Genomic DNA, 27,927 nt, shown 5'->3' with positions numbered 1-27,927 from the left:
TAAGCGCCTCTCTCGCGGGCACCTTTTTTGATTGCAGTTCCATGACGTGCTCTCTGTTTAACGCCTGCAGTGCTTGTTGAACTTTCAGCGCGCTCACTGTTTTAAAAAGTGGGAGCACTGTGATACGTTGTATATACAACTCCATTCACCCCATTACAAGTCGTGTAATTCTGTTTACATTTCCCAAAAGGGAGGACTCTCTTGTGAGTAGTTTCATCTGCGTAAATTTTAACAAAGTACATGACATTTTTTTTGTCTTGATTTTGCTTCCCCCTTCCGCTTTGCGTTATAAGCTCTCCCCCCCACCCTCCGGGCACAAACAGAGCGTTTCCATTCCTCAGACGCCAATGTCCCAGCTGGAGACCGAACGATGCCTCTGCCAGTGCCATGTATGCTTGTTCAAAGCGGCAACCCTTGTGTAGTTTACAGTGGCACGCAGTCACCCCCATGGTATTGCAGGCTTTACATGGGGCAGGCTACCAACACACGGAAAACAAATCCCTTTGTTAGGCACGGGGAGATGATTGATATGGCCAGGATCACAGGATGTTGAACGGACTCCGAGCTCGAACTTGGATTCCCATCTCTAAGTCGGCAGCTCACCTCCTGCAATTCAACCTAAATATGAAGGCATCATGGCAATATGTGGCACAGCGGAGGCACGGGCAAAACTTAATTATTTGCCATTCCGTACTAGGCATATGAGATAACAAACAAGAATACGGACGGAGTGCTGAGCTTAACAGACACTTAACAGACTCAGCATTCTTGGGCCCCCTCGTGTCTGCCCGGGGGCATTGCGGTGTGGACAGAGAGCCAGGCAGATGCACGGAAATATTTTGCAACTCGCGCGCGCTCGCCCCCGTTTCCAGCAATGTCATATCTGCCGCTATGGAGGGGAAAGCTCCATGTCTGCGGCTCAGCATCTGATCGTGGTGCTGCTTGAAGTGTGTATTCTCTTTCTATTCTAAAATCAATGGTACCACTGCCGCCTACACAAGGAGCTGTTGTGTTGTGCCATCTCCCACCAGCTGCTTAAACTAATTAGCATTTAAGGACAAGGAATTGGGAACATTCCTCACCCTTTTAAACTCTTTAAGTAGCTTGCCCATGCACTAGCAAACACGCAGCATTACTTAAATCAGCACATGCAGCTTTTATTTTGTTTGCAGCTTTTATTTTGTTATCAGGTTAATTTTACTTAATGCCGCATTCCTCTCTCCCATTCCTACGCTACATTTATACATTCACGCGCTCTCACTTGCAGCCCTGGTGAAGACAGTGAAGACCACTTTTTGTCAATGACACGGAAAGGTGTTATTTCCGTGGCACCATCTCCTGTTGCCTTGTTTTATTTCCTTTCTGGCTCGCATCTCCTATCCCCATCTTTCATTTCCCTCTGCTTTCTACTTTTTTAACTTTCCTTTTCATGCACATCCGTCATCGAGAAACCACCTCTCCACTATTCCAGGAAACGTGCACTTCCGCCCATGACCTCTTTCGCATTTTTATAGCGATTCTGCAGCTAATGCCTGCCATAAAGTTCTGTTTATAGTGTGGTACAAACATGATTGCCACAGAGCCGCTGCAGTTTGCACTGTTGTTGACATTGTTGTACGTTTTTAGGTCTCGCCTGACCCAGCGCATGCGCTGGTCTGGCGAGACTTATTGAGAGGGCTCCAAAAAGTGCTACCAGGCCAGCCTAGAGCCACAGTGCATGTGCACGGGCGCGCGCGCCGCGCTTTACCACCATTACTTTCACTTTCGCGGCCCCACGGCCGCTTTGATGTTTTATCGTGATCGCGATCACTTTCACTTTCCGGGCCGCACGGCCGCTGTGCATAGCCAATAGGTCTCGCTTTTGGGACCTTATATGTATTTAGTTATGCAACTGTTGCATGGCTAAACACTTATAAGGTCCCAAAGGCAAGACTTATTGGCTATGCCAATGCTTGTTGTTTTTATTGGGTGGTTAGACGAGAATGTACAATACTGTTCAGACACACATGCTTTGGTTTCCTTTTAGTTTGCCTTTATTTGATTAAATATAGCCGTAGTCGAGATATAGTGGGTCCTTCGTACATTCATGCACTGCTGCCTTTGTCCTTGCTGGACTTAGAATGACTACGTTCCTACCTACAATTCTCGGAGTTCCTTATTTGACCTTCCTCTCTTCACTCTACTTCCCTCCATCTCGCATCTCATGTCTCCCTTTCAGTCTTGGCAATTAGTCCACGTTCCGGTCTGTCTCCCACGTTCACATTTTTAATTGGATCTCTTCTCAACTTCTCCATCATCCTAATTATTTCTGCGTATAGCTAAGCTTCATACTATATATTGAATTCTCTTTCTTATCACCTCTTATTTCTCCTATTTTTCTTTCCCCATCTCCTGTTTCCTTGTTTTATTTCCTTTCTGGCTCGCATCTCCTATCCCCATCTTTCATTTTATTCTGCTTTCTACTTTTTACCCTTTCCTTTTCATTCTATTTCATCTGTCTTCTCCCTTTCTCCCTCTTGCACTCCTTTGTTCTTCACACTCCTCCTACCTCCTATCATTCAACAACATAGCTCACACTTTCTCTCTGCCCTCCTGAATAGAGTTCTCCATCTCTTTCTCCATACTAAACCCCTTCTTCTTCATATATCCTTCTTGCGTGTGTCTGTATTTCCATAGTTTTTTCATTGCTTCAGTTCTTGCTGGCTTTTTTCCTTTTCTCTACTGCACAATCTGTCCTTCTAATTTCCATTGCTTTCTTTATGCTTCCTCTTTGTATCATGTTGACCTTTTTTCTTACCCTATCTCACCTTTCTTCTCTATCGCATCTCTAGCACTTAGTCTCTTTTTTTCACCTTTTGACCGCTATCCTTTCTCCTGTATTGACTATACTGCCTTTTCTTGCCTGCTTTCTCCCACTTGCTTTTCTCCCACCTGACCACTGGGGGCATCAACACGATGAAGGAAGTGTTCAAGGACTACAAGGAGGTTGGCATCCGGGTGCTTCTAGCTCAGTGCAACGCTTCTGTCTTGGAGTCACTGCGCCGTGGAGAGCACTTCAGCAAAGGGGAGGACAATCGGTCCTTCCACAGTTTAAGGCTGGCAGTGAGTTTTGCCCTTAAGGAGCATCAAAAGAGTGATGACTCATTTAGCAAGGAGAATGCTAGCTCTGTCCATAATGTGCTGCACGGCTAAACACTTATGCGGTCCCAAAGGCGAGACCTATTGGCTATGCCAATGCTTGTTCTTACAGGGGGCTGATATTGCAGCTATGCTGCAAAACCGGCCCCCACCCTTACGACCCACTTGGGAAATGCCGGTGCCCGCTACGGCTAGTCCGACCCTGCTTTCACATCGTCCCATCCAGAGCTCAGAGAAATACCATTAAATGTCAGGTATGTGCCCACACTAGTCAATTCCTAGTATTTGGGAAAACAATAACTGAGTGTCTAGGGATACTAAAATGGACGTTTTCAAAGGGTTCCCGCAACACAGTGGAGCAAGTGAAGTTTCTGAGGGGCATTGCAAGAAGAAGAATGAGCAGAACTAAGCCACATCTTCGAAGAACTGGCGCAGTGCTGCTCTCTCCATGCACTTTGTGCTGCCTAGAGGCAACGCAGGTACTCATGCACGATAGTGCAGGATAGTTTATTTGCAGGATTGGGTACCTCCCTGCAAAAAAGCTATCCTTTGAGGATATTTTCTCTTTGTCTGTGTGCTGCACAATGCAGCATTCATAAAAGAGGAAATAATGATGAGAAATAAAGACATTTCCTAGTTACGCCAGCCTCAGGTAGGAGCAACATTTTGGCGTACCCATGTCTACAAGACTTTGTAGATATGGGTATGTTTCAAAAACCATGGGTGGATGCACAAGAATGCCCATGCACCAGCCATGAATGCTTACCTGTCGCAAAGTAACACAATGCAGCATTATGTGCTGCCTTGTGTTATTTTTTATTTTGTTTATAAAGCTACTCAAATGAGCTTTTGCATTGCTTGGTTAGTACCACAAATGATTTGAATCAGATCTGCATAAAAAAGTGACAAAACCCTGATGCAAAATCGTTTGTGAAAGAGTTGAAGCATAATGGGCCAAATGTACAAAAGTATTTCGTGGTCTCAAAGTTTGCTATTCAGAAAATCACAGTTTTTTGCGACAGCAAGATATATTTGTGCAAATTGCAAAAGGTATTGTGCGAATCAGAAAACTTTGGCTGGTATTGCAGTGTTAAATGAAATCTGATGGTCTAAACCGGCATCACCTCTTGGAATAAGCCTTGGACTGCTCTGCCTTGCTACATTGAGAGTCAAGCAGCACAACACTTGGCTTGCTGTCCTGGGACACCAAGAACCAAGATCTTAATTTGGTGGGCAGGGAGTAGAGATATTTAAACTTCAGTTTAAGGAGACACTGATACCATTTAATAACTTACTTTATTATATATAAGGCTGTACATGAAAAGGCTAATTGCAGTTAGATCAGACTGCGCTGCAGGCATTGGCAGTTGAGAGGCTGAGGGAGATGTGTAATGCTATTGGAATATAGCCTTATGACATGTAAAAAGAGCAGCAAGTCTCTTACATTATGGAGTCGCCGATTAGTTAACAGGGAACCTGTGACACCGGGGTAGTGACAAGTGTGGACACCCTGAAGATTTCCTTACAGTAGGTTTGAAAGTGCAGAGTCTCCTCAGGCTTGTCTATCTCCTATCTTCTGGGTCATGATGCCCTCTGCCCTGGACGGGTGAGATTGACTTAGCGCAGGCTGTATGACTCAGACAGAGCTAGACCTGCAAAAGAGGCAGCAGATGATAAAGATGCAGAGTTTGACCTGGCGAGGAGTAGGTTAGCTCGCCACAAAGAAGAAGACGGGTGGAGGAACAAAGCAAAGGTGTGGTTTTGAAGGAGAAAGTAAGAGAACAGGAAGAAGGAGAGAAGGAGGATAGAGTAGAGAAGGAAAAGGATAGGACGTTGGAGGAGGAGTTAGAAGCTGAACAGAATCTACACCCCACTTTTGAACCTACTGAAATGGCCTCTAGGGATATAATACCCATGTGTAGCATGGGCAATGGTGTCCTAGACTGGCTGGATACATGCAAGCTCACAGGAAAGGCCAAGGAGCTGACACTTGCTGCTATTGCCATAAACCTACTGAGTGAACTCCCCACTGGGAGGAGGGAATACATCAAGAAACTGCATGCCCGTGAGCAGCTGGGTTAGGATCATATTTGGGAGATTTGGGTTGCCAGAAGTTCTTAACTGAAATTTAAGGATATCAAGAAAAGTGATAAGGTCTCTTTTGAGATCTTGATACATGATATTAAGAGGGATTAAAATGAATCAATGAAAGGGATGGGGTAAAAGATTTTAAAGCATACAAGCATCTTGTGGTTACTGCGAAATTTGAGGAGGCTTGTACTGCAGCTCTCAGACAGTATTTGTCAGATTTAACAGAAACAGATCCCAAACTGCTTGCTCTCTTGGTAATCTGGTGGCTAGTGAACAGGTTTATGAAAGGACAGCAGCAGCATAGCTATAAGTCAAATGGGGACAAGGGTTCCTACCAGCATACTCAAAAGTGACAGAAAGACTCACAGCGATTTTCAGCGCACTTACAGCTGGGAAGGAATCCTAAGGGTGTGAGACTTCCTCTCCACAAGGGGAGCAGAGAAAAAGACACATCATCTACGCCACAGACAGTCAAGTGCTTTAGGTGCAACTAAGAGGGGCAAAATAAGAAGGGCTGCAGAGTTGAAGACCCCTTGCTGGCATCTCCCTTTATAGCCACTATGTTCACTTACAAGAACATACCAGAGACAATCCAATGAGCTGAACATAGCGCCATAAGAGTGGCCCTGAAAGACATCCACTTAAACACGATGGCTACTGTGTAGGAAGCTCCAAGATCACTGCGTTACTGGACAGCATAACCCATAAGACTGTAATGGGAAGGGAATGCCAACTAGCAAGCAAGATTAACGGACAACTCGGTAGGTTATGGCCTCATGGTGACTGGAAAGGACACATCCTATTGCTTAGCGATTGGGTGAAACGGAAGTGAATGGCAAGAATGGATGGTTGATGTGGGTCTTCAGGAGAAGTGGGATGGTGCTGGCATCTTCCTAATGACATGATAAGCCCAGGTTGGCAAAAGTGGCCTGAAGTATACACGCATTGGTTGACATCAACTGTGTTCATGAGGGACAATTTGTCAGTTTCCTGGTGAAGCAGCTGTCCCTCCAGAGGAGGAGGAGAGACTAAAGAAGGTCAGGCCTAAGGAGAAGGCAAGGGCAGGCTCTGACTGGGCTCCAGTCCAAGTGCCAGTGACCCCAGCAGCTCCAAACAGAGAATTTGAGCACCCTAAGGTAGACAGTGTGTTGGAATCTGCACTCTTTCTAGAGCAACAGGAGCTGTTAAATGGTATAGGAGAGTCCCAGGAGAAATTCTGCAGTGCTTAGATAACCACCCTAACTTTGGGGCCACTGGAAGGCAACTTAGGATCAGTCCTCAACAGCAGGAAACTTCAGTAAGTTCAGTGTGGCTTAGAAACATTTACCTCTACAAAGTGAGAACACCATTGTATGTAGACAAGGCTATTTACAATAACATTTTTAAATGTGTTTTTATACCTGCTTAAAGCGCTACTAGAGCCTCAGCTTTATTGCACATTTACGCATATTTTAACTGTACTGCCATCTTGTTATCCTGTGTTTTGCATTTAGCCAGACTGTTCACGTAACAATAGCCTCGTTCTGAAGTTGCCACAACAAAGTGAGAACTGCAGATTTAGTGGTCAGCTTTTTACTACAGATTATTTTATCTTTATTTTAAGGCCTTCTTGCATTCTTTCCACATGAAGAGCCTGGCATGGCACCTGATCGTTATTGTCTCTCTGGAGTTTCTATTTGATCACATATCCTGTCCTCTGTTTATTTCATTGAGAAAGAGTTGTTTAAAAAGAGTGTATAAAATGGATAGAATTTTGAATTATATGTCCATCTGTTCAGATAGTAAGTGCTGATCCACTGAAATTGCAGTTAGAATATTTTGATGCTTGCTTGCCATTTTTGCATTAAATATATTTTAGACTTCTACAAGGTTCCCAAGTGCCTGGTTTCCTTCACAATAGTGAGCCCGACCACCCAGTGCCAGGAGCCAGCAAGAGGCTACTCATTCCTCAACACACAGGAATTTCCTGATGCAGTGCCTTATGATCAGATGCGACTCAAACATAAGGGTATTGGGCTTCATCTTCCCTATTTTTAAACTTCTCTCTATCCAGAGTCCTTCTGATAATGACAGATACTAGCATTTGATTAAGGTTCACAGTGCCTGGTGGGCTGTCATTCTGACTCTTACTCACAGGAAGGATCACGTAGCCAGGCTGAAATAGGTAACTGAGCTGTCTAGAGGAATTGAAATTACAAAGAATGAGGTTTTGGTGTATGCACCTCTAGGCAAAGGACTAGTGACTTAAAAATGAGGGCACCACCTTGAGAGGCCTCTATTGATAAAAAGCTGGATGAGTACTAAGAGCATGCTGTGACTTTTACACACAAGCAATAAATATGGTCAGCTCGTCCAGACAGCCCTTAATCAAAATGTTTAGTTTCTGAAGTTTAGTAACCATGACAATGTTTCTAACCAGGATGGACTATACCTAGACATTCCTAATTATTGCTGGAGCAGACAACAATGAGTTCAAGTCATCTGTGCCTAGACTATAATTGCCAGTACCAAAGGGACCCTTAATGACAGGAGGAGAGCCGTTAAACCACTTAACACTGCATATGGATAATTTTTCCCAATTTGGTAGCTTTACCTTACAATCTGACAGGTCCACCCCACTTCATGGAGCCTATATCAGTCCATGCTCCACGAATCAGGTAACTTAGAACATTTAGAAAAGTAGGCCAAGTTTCTTGGTCACCAATGAGTGCCTCTGCAACAACCAACCTTGAGTCATCTGTAATTAAAAGGTTGTTTATGGTTCTGCAAACCTACCAAGATTAATGTCTCCCGATATGTCTCTCTAACAAAACACTTGCTAAAAAAATGTTAAACTTACTTTTTGGTCCACTTGAGTAGATCATCGGGTTGAGCTTTGATTGCACATTTGGTAAACTTTTCAAGAAGCTCAGAAAGCTCTGGTGGAGCAGATACAACCCTCCTTGGTTTTGCTTTTATTGATGCTTTTATTGATGTCTACAGAAAGAAATAATATATCAGTAACATTTTTTTTAAAAACCATTAATCAACGTAGTAGGTGGCAACTATTCTACAACAGGTGAACTTTCCATGCAAAATGCTTTGAAAGAAAAAATGAACATTGTCATAGCAAGTCTTTCGGTTAGAAAAAGTTTTTGGTAATCTTCTAGTAAAGAAAAAAGGCTTCATTTATAGGTGGGACATCCACTGTAAAACGACAGATGTCCCACCCTCCCACTTCCTGCCTTCCCTGACTCATTTTGAGATGATTTCCACTATTTCCAATGGTGAAGCCTCAGCTGTTTCTGCAGTCAGAAACTCCTTAATATTAGGCCTGCTGCAAAACATCTGGCTCTATGGCATCAGAAGATCTGTCATCTTTAAGGTGTAGCAGTAGGCGTGTAGGGGTGCTACAGCATGCTGGAGTTCAAAAGGTGAATGAGCAGTAAAGTTTATTTTACATTTTGTTTTTATATTGTCACCTTTGCTGTGAGTTCAAAGACAGAGGTCAAATTCAAGCTTGTTTTCTGACAAATTGTTGCTTACTCTTGTATTATGGAGACTGGTGTTTTCTTTTCTATCTCTAACTAGTTTGCGGCTTCAAAGTTAGAGCATATCCAATAATCTTGCTGGGGTTCAGATAGTGTGAAAAGAAAGGCGTAGGATTTAAGTTTTTCTAACACAACATTTAAATAGCTGTAACTGAACTGTACAAATATTTCAAAGTATATCAGCAGTTAGGAAAGCACAAACAAAGCACTTGTTGTGTAATTTCAAAGTGTGATGAGAAAAAAGATTTAAACACATCAAAATAAATCAAGACACTACTTGGTGATGTGCGAAATCCAGTTTCCATACATTATCTGTGTGCTATATGGTTTTATAAGAAAAACCGCATTTCATTGCTAATGTTTGGGGATTTCAATGGAAAATGTGCTGTCAGTGCGCTTCCACGCCATGTTTTAGTTATATATTTGAAACAGTGTGCTGTAAAATTCACCACCACTACATACCATACCCATACCACTCTGCTGCTCAAAAGGTGTGGCTCACGTGCTACACTTGTTCTTTGTGTGACACTTGGATTTTTCACAATTCCTATTGTCGTGTAGTTCCTACCAATCCGTAGAATCTGCGCATTTGTTGGACAACATAAACTTTGGGCGTGGTGCCTAGAATGATTCCGGGCAACCCCGCAAGATATGTTGGCCTATAGACCAGCTATCTCACAGTGCCACGTAAGCCCCTCAACCTTACCAGGGCACAGATAGTTTCTGGCAACCACTGGACATGACAACCCTGACCCCTCATGGATCGTGGAAACAAATCAGAACGTTTTGCTCAGTCACTCGTGCCTACTAATGCTCAGAGAAGTATTACAGAATACACAGTGGGACGTTTTCAATATATTTACCGAACCAACGTTATTCATGTACAGAATACATGTGCTGCGATAATCACTAGACAGAAGCAGATGAAAGTGATTACAAGCACCAAGAGCGTAAATAGTAGATACAGTTCTACCATGGTGCTAAAACAGTGTATATATGCAGGCATCTAAACAAGGCAGTAATCGGTCATACTCCTACTATGCAAAACCCTACTCTAAGTGTACCTAGAGTGTGTGTGTGTACATGTGAAGCCAAGAATTCCCTTCAGGGGACGATCCAACCCCATTACCTGGCGTGAGAGAATGTAAGAGCCCATCTTGGTCATGAACTGGACACCCCCTCACGAAGATGTTAGACCACTGCGTGGTGAAGTCTCAGCATCTAATCCAACATTATAGTGCATGCAACTATGTGCAAAAGTTTACGGCAGAAATGTTATTGTGAAAAATAGGACAATGTAAGAAATGAGCAGCACATGCTATGGCCTTAAATGAATGTTTGCAACATACGTTTTAATTCTCTGAGCAAGCTGAAGCCATGATTTTTCAAAAGGATGTGGCCTTAACTTCGGCTAGAGAGAAGTTTGATCTCCAGGTTGCAAGGTCCTCGTCTGAGATACAGACACTACTCCATACTAACATTTTGGGGAGCTGGTTCACCATATCTTTACATGGGCTACATGGGCCTAACCGGGAACAAAACACCCACTCCTCATACAAAGTGTCAATAACTGTGCGGGCAGGTGGAAACAGTACTTGTCGAAACAAGTGACAATGGAGTTAACCGTCACCAGATAAGCAATGCCCGGTTCCATTCCACAGCGACCTTGATCATTCAGCATCAAATAACTCCCATTCAACAGCAGCGTGAACACCGGATGAATCACGGCAGCTGGGTAACCCTCCAGATAACAAAACAAGCTTGCAACTGAAGCATTGCATGTTCCATGAATAGAAATGTCTTTGCACATTAAGGACTCACTTAAAGCATTCTCACAGTCAGAACCACTAAGGAAATCTTCCATGTCCCAATTCCTGCATCTAAACCTGAATGGTAACTCCCAGTCCTCATGCACATGGCCTTCTCCTAGCGCTTAGTATCTGATTACCTGTGGTATTGGAGATAATATTGGAATTGGAAAGTCGTGACCGGTAGGGTAATGTACAATGGATTATCCAGTCTGTGGATGGTGTCTCAGCCACGGTAAAAGGTAATTTGTCTAATTTTTCAATGTACAACATGGTATATTTCGCATCTCTTTGTGCCATTACTATCTGCCTTTCTGTTAGATCATATGTAGAAAACAGACTTGTACTATTGATGTAAGGCCACAGCACGTGGCCAGAACGTAGGGGCTGATTCATACAACTAATCTGAGATAAAATCCTAAATTTACTACTTTTGGTATTCACAGAGGGCAATTAGTAGTAGGGTAGTCACCGCTGGTGACGCTTTCGGAGAACGTACCCGGACCCAGGCCTGCCGCCTGCTGCCAGGGTTAAGGGTAGGTGGCGCTGCACAAAACAAACCAGTGCAGCCACCTCCACCTCAGAGAATAAGGCCCGTGGCTGCACCCCTTGTGGGTGCCACCTTCCACAAGGAAGGCGGTTGCAGCTCTCACTCCTTGTGGACCTCTTCCCCTGGCCAATAGTCTTTTTAAGACTCTTCGCCATGGTTCTGGGTAGGCGGGGGCGGAAAAGAAAATGTAGGAAGTTAGAAAGTAAGTAAAAAAAGCAAGTGATTAAAAAAGAGTGAAAAACACACTACAAAACACACAAAAAGTAGGAAAAAAATGCAAAATATACAATCAGGAATAGAGAGGGATAGATAATAAATAAAAAAGATCAGAAAAATGTTTCTAGGAACAAAAGATTGAAAAGATATAGGGAGGATAGAAAAACAGGTCCAGACCCATAGCAAAAAGTGAAAAACAAGATGGCCGCACCCCATGGCGACTGTGTGGTGAAGTTTGCGCGTGATATTTCCGCCTGAGCACACAATAAGCGCCCCCGAACACGCAATACGCGTTCCCAAACATCAAAAATGCATCGCGAACGGGCGGAACAAGCAACTCCGCGAGCTAGCGGAACTCCGCGCAACGTGCAGAGTTTTTCTGCAACTTTGTGGGATTCCGCGTAGCTTGGCTACAGGAACTCCATCCAGGGTTACCTTTAACCCCCCTAGACTGGCTGGGACCAAGGGAGATAATCTCACTTTCCCCCTACCCTGCCAATGCAGAGGGAGATAATTTACTGATTCTCCAGTCTTACCTTGGGATCGGGATGAGAGAATTAAGGCTATGCCCTCCCGTCTTTACAAAAATTGTTTTTCGAGCTCCTTCAACAAATTTTGCTAACAGCTACAACAGCTACAGCAAATGATGCTGAAATAACTTACATCAAACTTATGTATACAAAAAAGGGATGAATTAAATGCTTGAATAATCTCAGCCACTGGCAGTTATTCAAGGTCACGTCATAATCCACCATTATTTTGCACATTATGCCACCTCAGTTTGGACCCAGCATATGCAAATCAGTCTCAACCGTACTCCAATGGGAACAGTCGAGCCTGAACTGCCAGGCCAGGTCCACCCTGAAGTGGAACACAAACAACCCTGCACCGATTTTGCCCTGATTTGGGGTCATCAGTCGGGCATAACTTGGTTAAAGTGGCACATTGAGCATGGGACCCACATTGGGGCATACAAAAGGTGATGGGGGAATGCTTGCAATATGTCTAACAACTGGCTATCACTCATGGTAGCATTCCAAACCATTGCTGTGCTACCTCAGTTCTTAGTTTGTCACTACCAACGTAATAATCAACACTTGTTAGTTAAGACACAACAGAATAAATCTTCAAATCCAATTCAGAAAAAATCAAGAATAAACTTACAGCCAAAAAGGTAAAAGAGGTTAAAAACTTTAATGCAAAAACCACCAAGGTAAGGCACAGCATGATTAAAGACAATATTTGCATTAGACTGAAACCGAGGTGTGATTTCATACTCATGGCAATCGAGCAGATGTTGGAAAAGGTTTGCGGTTCACATTTGTCAGAAGTTATATCTAGGGACTTTGTCACGATTTTGGTTCTAGGAATCTTCCAGCATAGCAAGGCAGGATGCTAAAAGATTGTTACGCTGTTGTCGAGCTCCTACTGAAGACTTCTGTTCTGGCCCCAAAAGCCCCAAGTAGGACAACACCACTGGGATGAATATGTTGCTTCAACACAGTCCCAAGTCCTACATTCGGATGCAATCTTTGTTCTGCATGACACATTTCGTTGGCTGGGCGAGGCAGGAGGCGGTGGCTATTGAATGCTCCACTGGATCAGATACTTCTTTTCTGCTCTGAATGAATGAATGAATGAAACATTTATAAAGTGCACTTTCACTCACAGGGAGCATCCTGGCACTGCAGGTTGTGAACTGATAACCCAGAAAGTTTACTAGATGAGGGAGTGGCAAAGAGCGTCGGGGGCCAGACTGCTTTTTGAAGAATACTTCAGATTCTATGAATCAAAGAGGACTGGGGAGTTGATTCCATGCATTAGATCTCAAAACTGAAAAAGATTTGCCAACTCGGATTTTCAGTCGAAAAGGGAGTTGCTTAAGAAGGTTCATGTGAGAGGATCGGAGGGCTCTGAGGATTGTATAATAAGAACCTTATAGAGATTTTGTTTGTGTACTGGGAGCCAGTGTAAGACTTTCAAAGCTGTAGAAGCCGAATTACGTCTGGGAGCTTCAGCACAAGTCGAGCTGCAGTATGCTGTGCCATCTGAAGTTTATGTAGGATGTATTTTAAGGCGCTTGCAAAGAGACTATTGCAATAATGCAGTCTTGATGTAAAAAGCGCAAAAGCAACAGTCTTCCTGGCGGCTAGTGGGAGAAAGTTAAAGATCTTCCTTAAAGATTTTTTTAAATTAAAAGAAGACCATGTGGACGAAAGGAGAGTGAAGTGTCGAATTTTACTCCTAGGTTTCTGGCTACTTCAACTGTGCCTGGGGGAGGGGGTACCGAAATTGGCCACGATTGCGATCGTGAAAAGCAGTTTGATTTACCAAATAGCAACATCTCAGTTTTGTCTGTGTTGCATTTGAAATGATTTTTTTGCATCCACAAGACAACCTCAGTTAAACAGTTATGGAAGTTAAGTTCAGATCTCCCACTGTAGATTCAAGGTATGGTGGGAAATACTTAGAGCTAGACAAGCCTGCTATTATTTTCCTGCTTCATTTTTCCTTTCTTGGGGAACATTGGTGCCTTGTCCTGCTTCTCCAGATACTTCTCTGGCTAGTTTCTGCTATAAGATTGGTATTGCCGAATGTGTAGTGCCACAATAGTGGTGGTTCCACCAAACAGGTAAAGAAGGCCCAACTGAAAATAGATTAGATTACTGAGCATTCAGAGAAATCTGCTGGGTGAACCGGGGACGTCTGACTGCATTAACCCTTTGTGGAACTCTTACACGCATTATTAGCTAGTAGAGTAATCCTGAGCAAACTGCAACCATGGTTGATTAAGGCCTATGCCCGCGTGAAATACCAGGACCGTAGACATTACAAATTCGAGAGGGGCTAGAGGGCCCAAGGGGTGGGGGGCTGCATCTTGCTGGGGTTTATAAACAAAACGAGATTGCAATCCTCAAACTGCACCTGTATTGAACTGTGTGGTATTCTAGTTTGGGAGTTTAAAGTACTGTCTTTTTAAGTAAGAATAAGAACTTGACTGGGCATTACCTAATTAGGGGCCATATGTAGGTAGCCCAATACCGGTCGGTAACGGCCGATTTTCGGTAAATATACCGTTACCGACCGGTATTTAGGCTTTTGCTATTTAGGGGGTCATTTCTGTATTCGGTAAATACCGAATACAGAAATGAGATGTAGGGGGAGTGTGTGGTGGGTGTGGGGATTCGTTATTTACCACCAACTGAAAGTTGGTGGTAAATGACGAATGTCTCAGTTAATGCATTATTTGGCCCGTATATGTGTGCAATGTGGCAGACACACATGCCCTTAGGGCATGTATGTGTGCCACATGTGCACACATGCAGGAATCAGGGGTGCAACAGGGTGTCAATGTGACACCCTGCCACCCTTGATTGAGCTCCCCCCATTACCGATTCGGTATTTACCGATTCGGTAATGGTAACTGGCTTCCCATTGATTCCTATGGGCCTCCTGGCCCATAGGAATCAATGAGATACAGGTTACTATTACCGAATCGGTAAATACCGATTCTAAAATACCGACACTTACCGAATCGGTATTTTTTTACCTACATTACATTTACCGATTCATAAATACCGAATCGTTAAAATTCGGTATTTAAGAATCGGTAAATGTAATTTACCTACATAGGTCTCTTAGTTGACTGTTGAGTTCTGAGCTCTTGTTCCAAACACTTCCTCCCTGGACAGCCTTTTCTCGCCCTTGCTACCCTAGGAGTGCGGAAAGGGTGTACTTGGCCCAGTTTGCAGAGCCATAGAAAGACAGATCCCAGGACACATAGGCAAATGGCGCCAACAACCACAGATGTGGCCCAGTAGCTCCTGTGCTGTGGCACAGGATCTGGGGCTGACAAGCATAATGGTCAAAGGGTTCAAAAGTTATAACTGTTCCCAATATTAGCGGCCTTTCAAAATAACATGGAAATTGGCAAAGGAGATGTTTGTCTTTGACAACTCTAAAAAAGCTGAATGACAAGTCATGGCTAAGAGCTGATCAAGATGGCCACCCAAGAATCTGATGTATTTTGCTCCATGAAAGAGTCCATTTGATTTTGGCAGCAAGGTGATCATGACAGGATGAGTAAAGGAAGATGATTTGCTTGTGAAACAGATGGGACTGGCAGAGGAAAGAGGAGACTAAGACACAGACATCATCTAGATTAATGGCCCAATATAAACAGGTCAGCAGATCAACACAAGAACCAGACATTGTTTAAGCAACATTGGGTCATATGTGGATACCAACATGCAATTACAATAAATGTATTATTGGTAAAACCAACATTGCAACGCGAATACCTACTGCAGAACGGGGAGGGTCCGCATCTTCACTGATCGACAAGCTGGATAATCCTCGCCTCCGTGTCGTTAATAGAATTGAAACTTACCTGAACTAAAGCTAGGCAAATTTTCATTCTATGTCAGGACCGGAGGCTCAGATTATGCCAGTTCAAAGCTTATCCACCACCAGTTGAGCCATCTCTAACACTGGTTTAAAGTAGAACCTCTTAAAGGCCGAGTCCGAGGACCAGGCGGCCGCGCACATAAGTTCATCCAGACGCGCTCCGAGTGAAAATGACTTAGAGGCCATGGCCCTCCTTGCTGAGTGGGCTCCAAACCTCTTGTTGTCAATCCCCGCCTCCTGCATGACCCACCGTATCCATCTGGCTACGGTTGGTGAGGAAACCGCTTTGTTCGGTTTTCTTAGTGCGATCAAGAGCTGTCGTTTGCTCGGAGGATGGACCTCTTCAACTCTTCATATGCTCGGAGGCCCTGTACCACACACATTTTTGGGGAGTCTCGAAATAATGGGTAGGAGATTACCCTAGTATGGCATTAGGTCATTGAAAGAAACCCCGTCTGGGGAGAAACTTGTCTAGGGCTCGCATGTCAGACACACACACATGCAAGATATCAGGCAAAGAGAGGGTCGCCAGCTTCGCTGAGAGTTCCTTGCGAGACAGAAATCTATTCGGCTGCCAGGACAGGAAAAAGATTCAATACTACATTCACATCCCACAATGCCGAGTAGCGTGGTTCCGGTGGGAGGGAAAGTCGAATGCCCCTAAGGAGCCTACACACAAACGGGTGCTCCCCCACAGGGGATCCCTGAATGGGAGCATGCCCCGCTGAGATCGCGGAATGGAACAATACCTTCAATACAGAGCGGTAAGCCAGCCCTTCCTCCGCAAGGCTCAGCAGAAAATTGAGAACCTGGACTACCTCTGCGCCCATGGGATCGATATTCCGTCACAAACACCGACGACGCCATCTGTTCCAGGCGGTGCGGTATCTTTTAGTTGTGCTATCCACCCATACCTTGGTAATAAGGACGCAGTATGTCCCGAAAGGCCTGGGAGCGACCAGCATACCTGAGATCCGCCAGGCCATCAGCTGGAGCGTTCCCTCCACTACCAGACGAAGGGGATTGAGGTCCAGATACAGCAGAATGTGAGGAAAGAGGGGGAGTCGGATTGGAAAATCCCAAGAAAGTTCCAGGAGAACGTGAAACCACACTTAAGATATCCAAAGCGGGGTGACTAGCACCACCTCCGCCTTCTGACGGCGAACATGAGCCGACAGTCTTGTGATCATGGAGAAAGGGGGAATGCATAATCCTGCTCCCACTTCCAGTCCTGGAGGAATACATCCGTCGCCGCCGCTTAAGGATCTGGTCTCCAGCTGAAGAAACGTGGTAATTGATAATCCAGACGTGACGCAAACAGGTCGACTGAACAAGAGCCCCACATTTCCATCAGCTGGGCGAAAACCTGGGGATCCAATTTCCAAACACTGACGTCCAGGAGGTGACGGAAGTGCCATTCGGCTACTTCGTTCACACGGCCTGGGAGGTATTCCGCCGTCACTGAGACCTGGTTGTCCAGGCAAAAGGTCTAAAATTCCACGGCGAGGTTTGACAGCGCTCGGGACCTGGTGCCGCCCAAATGATTGACATACCTGATGGCAGAGATATTGTCCATCTTGAGGAGGACACAGGACTCCACCTTGTCCTTCGTCTAGCACTGCACCGCGAACGAGCCTGCCAGCAACTCCAGACAGTTGATGTGCAGTGACTGTTCTTGTGCAGACCAGGCTCCACTGGTGGAGAAATCTCCGCATCTGGCTTCCCAGCCAGAACGACTGGTGTCTGACTCAATCACAATGTCTGGAGCGAAGCCAAAGATTGTTCTTCCATTCCACGCCTTCATGTGGGAGAGCCACCAAGTCATCTCCTCCTTCGCTTCCGCAGACTGTAAATAAGTCAGCCCCTTCCGGAGGTGGTGTGCCTTGAGCCGCTGCAGCGTGCGGTAATGTAAAGGCCCGGGAAAGATGGCCTGAATTGAGGAGGGGAGGAGGCCCACTAGACACGCCAGCTGCCCCACTTGGGAAAGGTTTGGTAGAGCTTGTGCCTGATCTTTTCCATTTTCCTGGCTGGCAGGCTTAAGGTTGAGGAGGTGGAATCTATTGTAAACCCCAAGAAGGTCGTGCTTTGGTCCGTGGTCAAAAGAAATGTTTTCTCGTTGATGACAAAACCAAGCCCCTGAAGGAGGTTGACTGCCATCTGCAACTGACCGGTCAGGGCCGTGGGACATTGGGCCATCAGCAGCACGTCGTCAAGGTAAATGATCATCCGGATACCCTGCACCCTGAAAAACTCCACAGCTGGATGGAGAACCTTCGTGAAACACCAAGGTGCTGAGGATAGGCCAAAAGGCAGAGTGGTGAACTCAAAAACCTGATCGTCACACCTGAATTGCAGGAACCGGCGGTGCGGAGGAAAAATCTGAACGGTGAGGTACACTTCCTTCAGGTCCAGCCGAACCATCCAGTCGAGCGGCCTCAGCACGTGCCTGAGAAGGTGGATCCCTTCCATTTTGAAGTGGCGATAACCCACCCACTCGTTGAACTCCTTCAAGTTGATTACAGGTCTCCGGCCCCCATCCGCCTTGTCAACCAGAAAGATATTGCTGATAAAGCCATGGGGGTGTCCTGTGGAACGACAGATCGCCCCTTTTTGAAGGAGGGTGGAAACCTCTTTGCTTACCAACAACGCGTCCTGTTGTGAAAAAGAGATGGGGTGAGGGCTGACGCTTGGAAGGGGTGGCCATGAAACTCTATTTGAAAACCCTTCACCGTCTGAAGTACCCAAGCATCGCTCGTTAGAGAGGCCAAAGTCGGGAGGAAATCTGCCAACCGACCCCCCACTCGCAGCCGGGCCGCTGGCAGCACACTTGCCTTTTCTGGGAATTATTGGATTGTCCCTTGAATCCTCCACGGCCTTTGAACTTCTGCCCTTTGGTGGGGTAGAACGTGTTGTAGGGTGTGCCGTCTTGGTACTGTCCATGCCGGGAGCCATGCCCCCTGTCAGTGTTGTAGTTGGGGCAGTCGGTCAAGCGGCCCCTGCCACGACCGGCCCCTTGGAAAACCAGAGGGAAAAAACCCTACGGTTGTTGGACTGAGCCTTGGCCAGCGACGTGAAAGTCGCTACGAACTTGCTCAGTTCCTTTACAAAAGGGTCTCCAGACAACCACCCTTAGGCCACAGCGCAGGCCTCCGAAGAGGTGAATTCCCCCACCTTAGGGTCCACCTTTATTAAAAGTGACCTGCGCCTCTTCGTGGAGAGCGCATAGTTGGCGTTCCCCAGGACACAATAGCACGCTGTGCCCACCCTGACAGGACCTCGGGCGAGATGAGAGAGCGCGATTCCTTTGCCTCCTCGGCCATGTCTAGGATTTTAGTGACAGGCCCTACTGCATCGAGGAGCTTGTCCTGGCCAGAACGCCAGGACTGGTCAATACCCTTCTTAGGGTCCTTGACGAATATGGCCAGGAATGTCACCATTTTGGGGTCTATGTCTGGGGTAAGGGGAACTTTGTCCTGAAGGCAGGGACAGGGGCATTCTGCCCGTAGGCGGTTACGAGCGTCCTTCTCTATCGATTTACGGAGGCGGCTCCCCACGTACTTGGCTACCTATCTGAGAGGCCCTAGGTGGCCAGGGTGGGCGGGAAGCCAAGGCCTCGAAGGGCCCGCGTTGTCATCATCGGTGTCACCCGGCGAGTCCCCGGCATCTTGGGGGTCCGGGGTAGCAGTGTGAGGGGGGATTGGGGAGCTATCCAGGGGTGCCGCAGGCACAGATTGTGGGGGAGGGGCTTGCGCTAGAAAGGCCTCCTTCAGGCGTGTAAAAGCATCATCATCTATATCAGGTTTGCACTGCTTCTTTGCTGGAGGGGCCCCTCACCCTGCGGGGTCTCTTCTGGCCCACTTGGAGAACTCCAGCGCAATCTGTGCCGAAAGGCGCTGTTTCAAGGGTTTCATCGCCTGGTTTACAGCTCTGTAGGTGGAATCATCCACTGCCTGGTAGAAGTCATCATCCCAAGGCAGGAAGGACAATGCGTCCTCATCCTGATATTGATCCTGGCTCTGCATGTCAGGTGAGTATTCATTGTTGTCCAGTAGGCAGTCCCTTGAGTGCCAAAAGCAGCACAGTCAAGCAAGGCACGCAGTGCGTGACAATTCGGAGCTGGGAGGGGGCCAGACAGATGTGGGTGTACCAGGGGACACAATTTTGTGGGCAGAGCCCTGGCGACACTGAACACCCTGAGGTAATGTGAGGGCTCTGACCACCCGAGCAAGTGTCCCCGCGGTGCTACAGCCGCAAATACTACCCCGCAGGGCTTCAAAAGCACAACACTAAATCACAGCACTAAACAGACCAAAGGAGAGAGGGGCGGTACAAACCCACTTTCGGGCGTCACTCGGGTGTCAGGGGGCAAGGCTGGCTCTCTGAGAGGCAGCATTCGTCAGCACTCTATGCTCAGTGACTGACTCACGCTGCCCATAGAGAGGGAACAATGCCCCCTGGTGGCGGGAGGACCTCACTGCACTCAGTCAGGGGAAAAGGTTGCGTAAGGTACGCAAATGGGTCCTGCGACTACCGGGAATCTGTGGAAGCAGATCACCATAAACGCTCAGCAACAATCACTGCAATAATCACAAATTCCAATCCCCAAATCAGGAGAAAGCAGAAAAACAAACTTAACTTACTGCTGAGCAGCGAAGAAAGAGGAAGAGGAAACACAGTGAAGGGTCCAAGTGCATGCTGGACGGTGAACAGAGAGGAAAGACTCCTGTTGAGACTTTTCTGTTTCCTACTCCCTGCTGTTCATTGGAGTAGTAGTTTGATGTGTTTAAAAAATGGCTGCTGAGAAATAAAGCGAAGGAAGAATGGCATAATCTGAGCTTCCGGTCCTGACATAGAATTTACACTTCACTCTTCCCACCCCACTAATGACCAGGAGGTATTTTGTGTCCCCTTCTGTGACCAAGTGCTGGGTGTATTTCGACCACTCACTGTGCTCAAATGTTAAGAAGTGTTTGGTAGCCTCCACCCTTACTAGCTTATCGCAAGAGAAAGAGCTGTGCTATAATAAAGAGAATATATACCAGGCAGCTGCCTGGTTCCTCTTTGTCTACAAAATGTTTGCAGTCATGCCAAAATATAGATAATCATTTGTTAAGAGAGAAAACATTTACATTGTCCACATGCTGCTTTGGCCATTGTGTAGGGAGACACCTACTGTAAAGGACACTTTTTTTCCCAACAACGTTTTTGATATTGGGTAATATCACTGAACAGCGTAATGAAGGAGTTTCAGCTTAGTACATAGTGCAGTTTTCCACTGCACAGTCTCTATAAGCATAGCTATAAACATGTATTTCAAATGCCGAGCAAGTGAGTCACATACTATTCACATCAGTATTCAACACACTGGAGAAAAGGGAGAAGGAAACACTTTTTACCGAATCCATTCTCATACAAAAAGGTAAGCATTATCATAAGGTGACATCAACAATAGTTACAACTAGGCATCATTAGTGATACGAATCAAGTAACTGTCCATATATCGACCTAAGAAACTAAAAAACTAAACTCCCCCCCTACACTCCCCTCACTCCTGGGCTTAGTCCCTGCTATTGGTACAAAATAATTACATAGTGTGTTGGTGTCTGTGGTGTAACCCTCCGTAGTCCAGGGTTTTCCTGGTTCTCATTTTAACAATGTTAGGGTGTATTCAGTTCATCATGTGGGTCCGTCTTGGGAGGCAGTTAGACCCTATGGTACCTTCAATTTGGATAACATTGCATACCAAGCTCCCAAGTCTTCTTCAAACTTGTCAACCCTTGATGCATCCTCTTCTGCAACTGCCCTCTCAGAAATATCTTTCAACCATGCCACATATATAGGAGGTAGAGGGCTAAGCGACCCTATCGCTATTCTGCACTTCGCTAAAACCAGGGCAAGGGAACACGTTTTCTACTCAATTCTTTCTTTGCAGGAGAAGGAAGCAGGTCAGTAACACCTGACAGAACTCCAGAGGCACTGCCCATCCCAAGGCCCAATTCTGATTATGCAGTATTGCCTGCCATAACTAAAGGACACTTACTTACCGTCAGTCAAAGTTTGCAAACATTGGAAGGATATAAAAAAACAGAAGCAGCACAGCCAGGGAGCTAATGCAATGGACATAAGAAGGAAGGAAAAGATTTGGAACTAAGAAATAACAAATACTGGAGGGTAGTCTTGTGTGCTCTGACCTTGCTCAAGGGCATAAGTGTTTGCTGTACCTCCCTGCATTTCCCAAAAAAGATGGAATTTGTTACATCCCTAGCTTGCCCAAGGACAGGGATATACTCCTTCCTCGTGTGCCCCCAGTCTTGTGATGGGCAGGGAGAATTTGTTTCCTTCTGCGCCTTTTGCTCTGCACTTTGTCCAAGAGCAGAGACAACTACCCCTCTCTCAATCCTGCCATGGTGATAGATAGAGATTATGTTGTAACCTGCCCCTCCCCCAATGCCCAAGACAAGGGAGCATATATATTGTCACGCCACCTGAGGGATACTTATTACCGCCCCGCTTTCAACCTAGCCAAGGACAATATAAGTACTGTGAAAGAAAAAAAATAAAGGCCAGGCAGCTACCCTATTATTCTATGGCTATGCGGTTTACGGCAATAACATGCTGCGGGCTACAAAGTAACCTGGTGGCTTTCCACTGCCCTTAGTTCCCTTCACCTTCATATTATGGGGAGGAGGCCCGGATTTGCTGAAAGAATTCCAAACACTCTGTTTTAAATTCTGAAGAGGGCACGAGATCACCTGTCATCTACCCTGGTCCTCTATGCCCCCAAGCATTTTGTCAGCCAAGTAGGAGAGGCAGCTGACAGTCGCCCCAATGCTGTGGGCCTTCCTACGCACTGGTATAACAAGAAACCAGAGATTTATATACCCAAATCACAAGGCTGTGGGAGTTGTCTCCCACCTTGTCCAAGAAATGGGAATTTGTTGTCTGCATCTTGCTCAAGGGAGAATCTTTGTTCCCCTGCCCTTCCCCAGGATTGGTGGAAAGCATGTGTTAAACCCCGCAGTGGTTGAGATCATTTGCACTGTTGTTCTGGGGTCCGTTCTACTATGGCTCTGCCAACTTGGCTGAGCACAACTATTTCTGTATTTGACGATATCTAAGACAAGCAGTCACAGGTTTCTCATAGAGTTAGTGTTGGAAGCACAAGTTCGGAGCTCAACAAACAATCAACAGACAAATAATGTGACATCCATCCCAGTGCTTGTCTTTTTGAAGAAGAAAAAAACAGCATTAGTCATCCAGCAATACAAATACTACGCAATCCAATTAAAGGAATCAGGATAGAACCACTGGTCACAATTCCCATGTGAGCGGTACACCCCTCCCTTAGTCGCGGCTGCTGACAATATGCAGTGGCAGAGCAGCAGGGCTGCAGCAGTGACGTGGGTGTCGGAGGGGGGTTGAATTAAAAAGATAAAAAAAATAAAAACATACCTGATCCTGAAACCGCCTCGCCCTCCGGTCCTCCTCCATTCTCCTGCCGCCCTCGGCAGTCCTTGGGACAGTTTTCCAATCCAATACAGCCGCTGCTCTCATACTAAGAGAGCAGCACTTACATTGGCCTGAGAAGGCTGTTGCGACGCTGCACTCAGGTACAGAAAGTATGTGCTATTTCTCCACAGCCAGGTTTTAGGAACCTAAGTGCGCATGTCTGTTTGACCAGCCTAAGACAGCTGGCCAAACAGACATGTGCACTTAGAAGTGGCCATAGCATTCATTCCTCTACCCTCCCATGGCCCCGCCCACTCCCTCCCTACACATGTTGGCTCAGCTGCTGGCTCTGAGCCAGTGGGGCGACCCTCCTCCACAATTGCGGAGGAGCTACCGCTGCCCTCCCTACTCTCCATGCTCTCTACTACACAAATGACCCTATTGAACACAGGCTCCCAGTGAGCAGCGGCATGACTGGGTTCAGGTGCAGATTACTTTCCATATAAGTTCAAATGTGCAACCAGATCAGTTTTGTTCTTATCCTTGTTGTCCTGGTGGAAAGAAAACAAAACAGCCTTAATTCTTTGCTCTCACTGGAGTGAGCTACAGAGGCTCAGTCCTGAGCACAGCCCAAGGTCCCCAGTGCTCACTTGTTATCTCAGTGGCAGTCGTGGGGGGAGGATGGGCATAGCCTGTGTCTTTGCCGGGTGCAGCCCCCAAGACCGAGAGATGCTGCTTGATGGTCTCAAGTACTGCAGACTGGTGGCTTTGGCAGTCACAGCTCCTTTTGGGTTGTATGGATGCTCAGCAATGCAGTTTGCAGCCCAACCTGGGCTGATGCACACTGCTAGGCAGCTGAAGGCCAATTAAGGGCAAGGCACACAGAAAGCCAGTTGCACTCGAACTTGTGCTGTTGATCATGGCAGTCTGCTTTCTGGGTGCTCCCCAGGTCACAAGCATGCCTGTCCAGAACAGTCTGTCCATCAGCTGGGCTAGCAGGCTTCTAGGCAGTCGTAAAACCCTAAGTTTCATCCAGCAAAGAGTGCAGAGTTCTGGTGATGTCCTCTCATATCTGGGAAGCTCACTGTGCGGCAGACTCCAGTCCTGGTCATTCAGCAGTCCCGCAAGTACTCAGGGGAGCATTCACTTCTTTGTTCATGAAGAACTAAGAAATGGAACAAAGTCGGGTTGTTTGGAGTAGACTGGAAATGGGGATCTACTGTCTCCAACTGCAGAACTAGTTTGAGTAGTTCTATTTGAAGTGTCCTTCTCAGACTGCCCTCAAGACACAACTTTGTGTAAAGTAATGCTTCTCACAGCAGATAGACTGTTGTTGTCTCCAAGCTGGAGCACCCGCAACATAAACACAATGAAGTGTGAGTTCCTGTACCTAGCTATCATCAACAACATTCTTGAAGCAGTAATTAGGGACAGACAAAATGACAGGCTTTTCCTAGGAACTTTCTCCCCTTGCACAACAGAATCTGCAGTCCTACCCCTCACCCCTACTATCAACAAATGGCAGTGCTAAGAAAGAACTAATCAGCAACCCCTTGTTAACAAAATCTTCATTAATCTTCCAGATGTAGCCCTATCTCCATCCTCCTCACTTCATTGTCTCAATTTCTACCCTTTGGTCACAGAAATTCCGACAATATGCTTTGACTAACTGTGCAGGCGAGATTTCCATCATTATTCCAGGCATCTAACGTGGTAGGGCTGCAAAGCTCTGATTCAGAAGTGGATGGCGTAGCAGCAGATGCGGCTTGCTTGCTCTGAGCTCCCTGTAGCCTGGAAGGCTGCTTTCCCCAAAGGACACAGGAACGAGAGCTGATACTCCAGCAGGCTCAGGATAGATGCAGTCACATTGCACCTCGTTCATGCTGGAATCGGCTTTCTGCTCAAGTTTGACTGTCCACCCATCCACCACACACCAACCGCACACCCATCCGCCACCTGCCAATACTATATCACCGGTAAGGGAAATGTTCGCTGACTGAGCACCCCATAGCAGTTAGAGCCTAACAGGTGGAACGAGCCAAGTTGGTCAAGCTGGATGAGCCAGACTGGGGAATGGTAAATGAGGGAGTGAGTATGTGAGGATCTTAAAAGACGTAAGGCGTAAGTGAAAGGTGAGTGGCACTAAGCACCAGTGCTACAAGTCAAGCCACAGCTCAAAACCATGATGGAGCATACACGTGTAGCTCAGTGTGATGGAAATTCTTTGTGTAGTGCACCGTAGTGCATTGGAACAAAAATGTCAAGATACTCGTAGCAGCATAAAACCCTCACACGAGAGAGAGAGAGGGCAGACAGTATCTAAACTTATCTACTCAAGATTGACTAAAACCATACTCCCATAAAACAGAATGTTACTGGCATACCCCAAAAACTCAGGAGTAGCTATGTGATAAATTTCCTAAAAAACTATGAAATCCTAGCATTACAAGAAACTTGACTAATCTCAGAATGGGAATTTCTGGGCTACATAAACGAATCAAAATGCTCAAAGCACCTGTAAGTCACAAGAAACAGCCGAGGCATCCAAATATCTTGCTGAAGTGACAATTATGCAGAATTTAAAGCATGGGACATTCTACATGAGAACATACAGATGTTTGACATCACAATATTAGATACATTCATACTACATCTAACAAATGTTTTTTGCACAACCACAGAAACAGGATGACTCTATAAACCTGCTCACTTGTATCAGCAAAGTATCACTGAGCTCTGCTAAGTTGAAATCAATAATTGTTGTCCGTGGAGATTTCAACTGCAAAATGGGTGAAAGTAGATTTGACGTGGAGAAAAATATAGAAATAAAGTCAGTCTTTGGCATTCCATCTATTTGGCATGATATCTCTAAACCTGACACCAAAGGCAAAACGCTGCAAAACGTTTGCAGCAAAGAAGACCTTACCGTGGCCAGAAACTCATTTCAAAATACAGACCTCAAGATCCCAACATACAATGCAAGAGAGGCTTAAAACGTTATTGACTGTGTCCTTGTCAAATAGGAGGACTGGACGAGATTTGTATATCCAAGAATCATATGGAAAGTGGAAAGTGACATCAGTGCATTATCACTGGACTTCAAAGGAAACATCTCTAACTAAACTAAAGAAAGCCACAACCCGAGAAGCGAATGAGAATTCTGTGCTTAATAAAGATAAGATGGAGTGAAAATATGGAATTAACCATCAACGAGTGGCAAACAGTTCAGACACAGTCGAGCTGCTCGTCAAGTTGAAGTATGAAATAAACTAACAATGCACATGTGTAGCGTGCTATCATAAGCTCCCTATAACCCTTAGTGTCAAAGAGATTGTCCTAGAACACAAAGTCCGAAAGAAATATAAATAATGGCAGGTTCAAAGAAGACTACAAGACAGTGAAGGAAAGACTAAACCCCATTTTACAAACAAAAGGAGCACAGGACAAAATTAAAAATTAAGGAAGGGCCTACAAATTGCTGATCAAATAAAAAATCAGAAGAGGCCATGTTGTATAAATGACTATCCTTTGATAAAGCCAAACTGGAAAAAAACCTACCCACCTCCTGGTGAACAATTGGGCAGAGCCCTGGAATAAAATGATGTGTGCTAGAGGCCAACAGCACAGAAGACATTTGATATAGCACTTCTCTTCTGTATTCTAACATACTGAAGTAATTTCTGACAAATCACAGAATCATCCACCAGAGGAAACCGTCTGAGAAATAGACAAAAGAGAGAAGAAATCGCTTTGAGAATATCCTATACTAACTGCCTAAGCAAAAAGTTCCCGAAAAACACCAGAAAGGCCCTGGGCTTATCCCCGCTATAGCTGATACCATCATGTTGCTTCCTTAAATTGAAGGGAAAGCGATGTGCCCGTTGAATCTCATGATCTCAGTTCCAGTTAGAGTGTTCAGGGAAGGTATCTCTCAGCAGTTTAACAATAAAACATCACAGATCATCCCCTCCGCCCCTTCGGGGATCCCTAGTAGGCGGAGGTTGTTCCGGTGTTGTCTGTTTTCCTGCTCCTCCATCTTTGTCATTAAGCCTGTAAGACAAGCGACTTGGGAAGACCCTTGTTCTTTTAAAGCAGTTACTTTGGATTCTAAGCTTTCTGTACGGCCTTCCACCATGGTGACCCTATCCCCGATGTCAGTGCAGATTTTGCTTGGCTTTCTCATGCCACCTTGCAGTTTTTTTGCGCCCCCTTGGCAAGGCGGCTTTCAATACGGACTTCTTCCTGAAACTGCTTTATAGAGGCAAAAATGGAAGTCAGAGAGGGCTCCTCCGTAGTTTGGTATGCTGCACCTATACTCCCCCTGGGTGAAGGTTTCAAAGCCTCCTCTCCATGAGAGAAAGAAGGCTGGGTATCTGAGTAGTTCCACTTCAGCTGACTACAGCTTTTTGTCTTATTGTGTATCCTCTTCCGGCGCTGAACAGTCTCTGTGTCTCTAGAGGGATTGCTATCATTGTTATCAGAGACATCTTCGTCACTTGCGCTAGTCAGGCAATCCTCTGTTGCGGATTCGGAGCCATCAGATACCGGAAAAAAATGATCACCAGTTAACTCAGGAGTTTGTGGAGCCATCAGCTCCGGGTCATTTTCAGTGTTAATCTGGAGGTTAGGTTCCGGCTCTTCCTGCCTGGTAGCTTGGGTGTGGGCATCTAAAACGGGGGCATGCAAGGTCGCAGGATTCGTGCTGTTTTTTAAAGGGGGCCGGAGGGGGGCCTGCCGG

The 27,927-nt window shown here is 45.9% G+C and overlaps 1 protein-coding gene across 1 annotated transcript in view; it reads right to left on the bottom strand.

Annotated features, from left to right (window-relative positions):
* Window positions 1–27,927, bottom strand: part of LOC146856853 (ropporin-1-like) — a 243,596-nt gene that overhangs the window by 110,197 nt on the left and 105,472 nt on the right. Inside the window, exon 5 of the mRNA XM_085646769.1 lies at window positions 8,069–8,205. Within this exon, the coding sequence (XP_085502895.1) occupies window positions 8,069–8,205 (137 nt within the window). The remainder of the gene's footprint in view (window positions 1–8,068; window positions 8,206–27,927) is intronic.

The sequence above is a fragment of the Triturus cristatus genome, chromosome 3_2 (assembly GCF_964204655.1).
Source record: "Triturus cristatus chromosome 3_2, aTriCri1.1, whole genome shotgun sequence".
NCBI lineage: Eukaryota > Metazoa > Chordata > Amphibia > Caudata > Salamandridae > Triturus > Triturus cristatus.
This window is presented reverse-complemented; position numbering and strand designations above follow the sequence as displayed.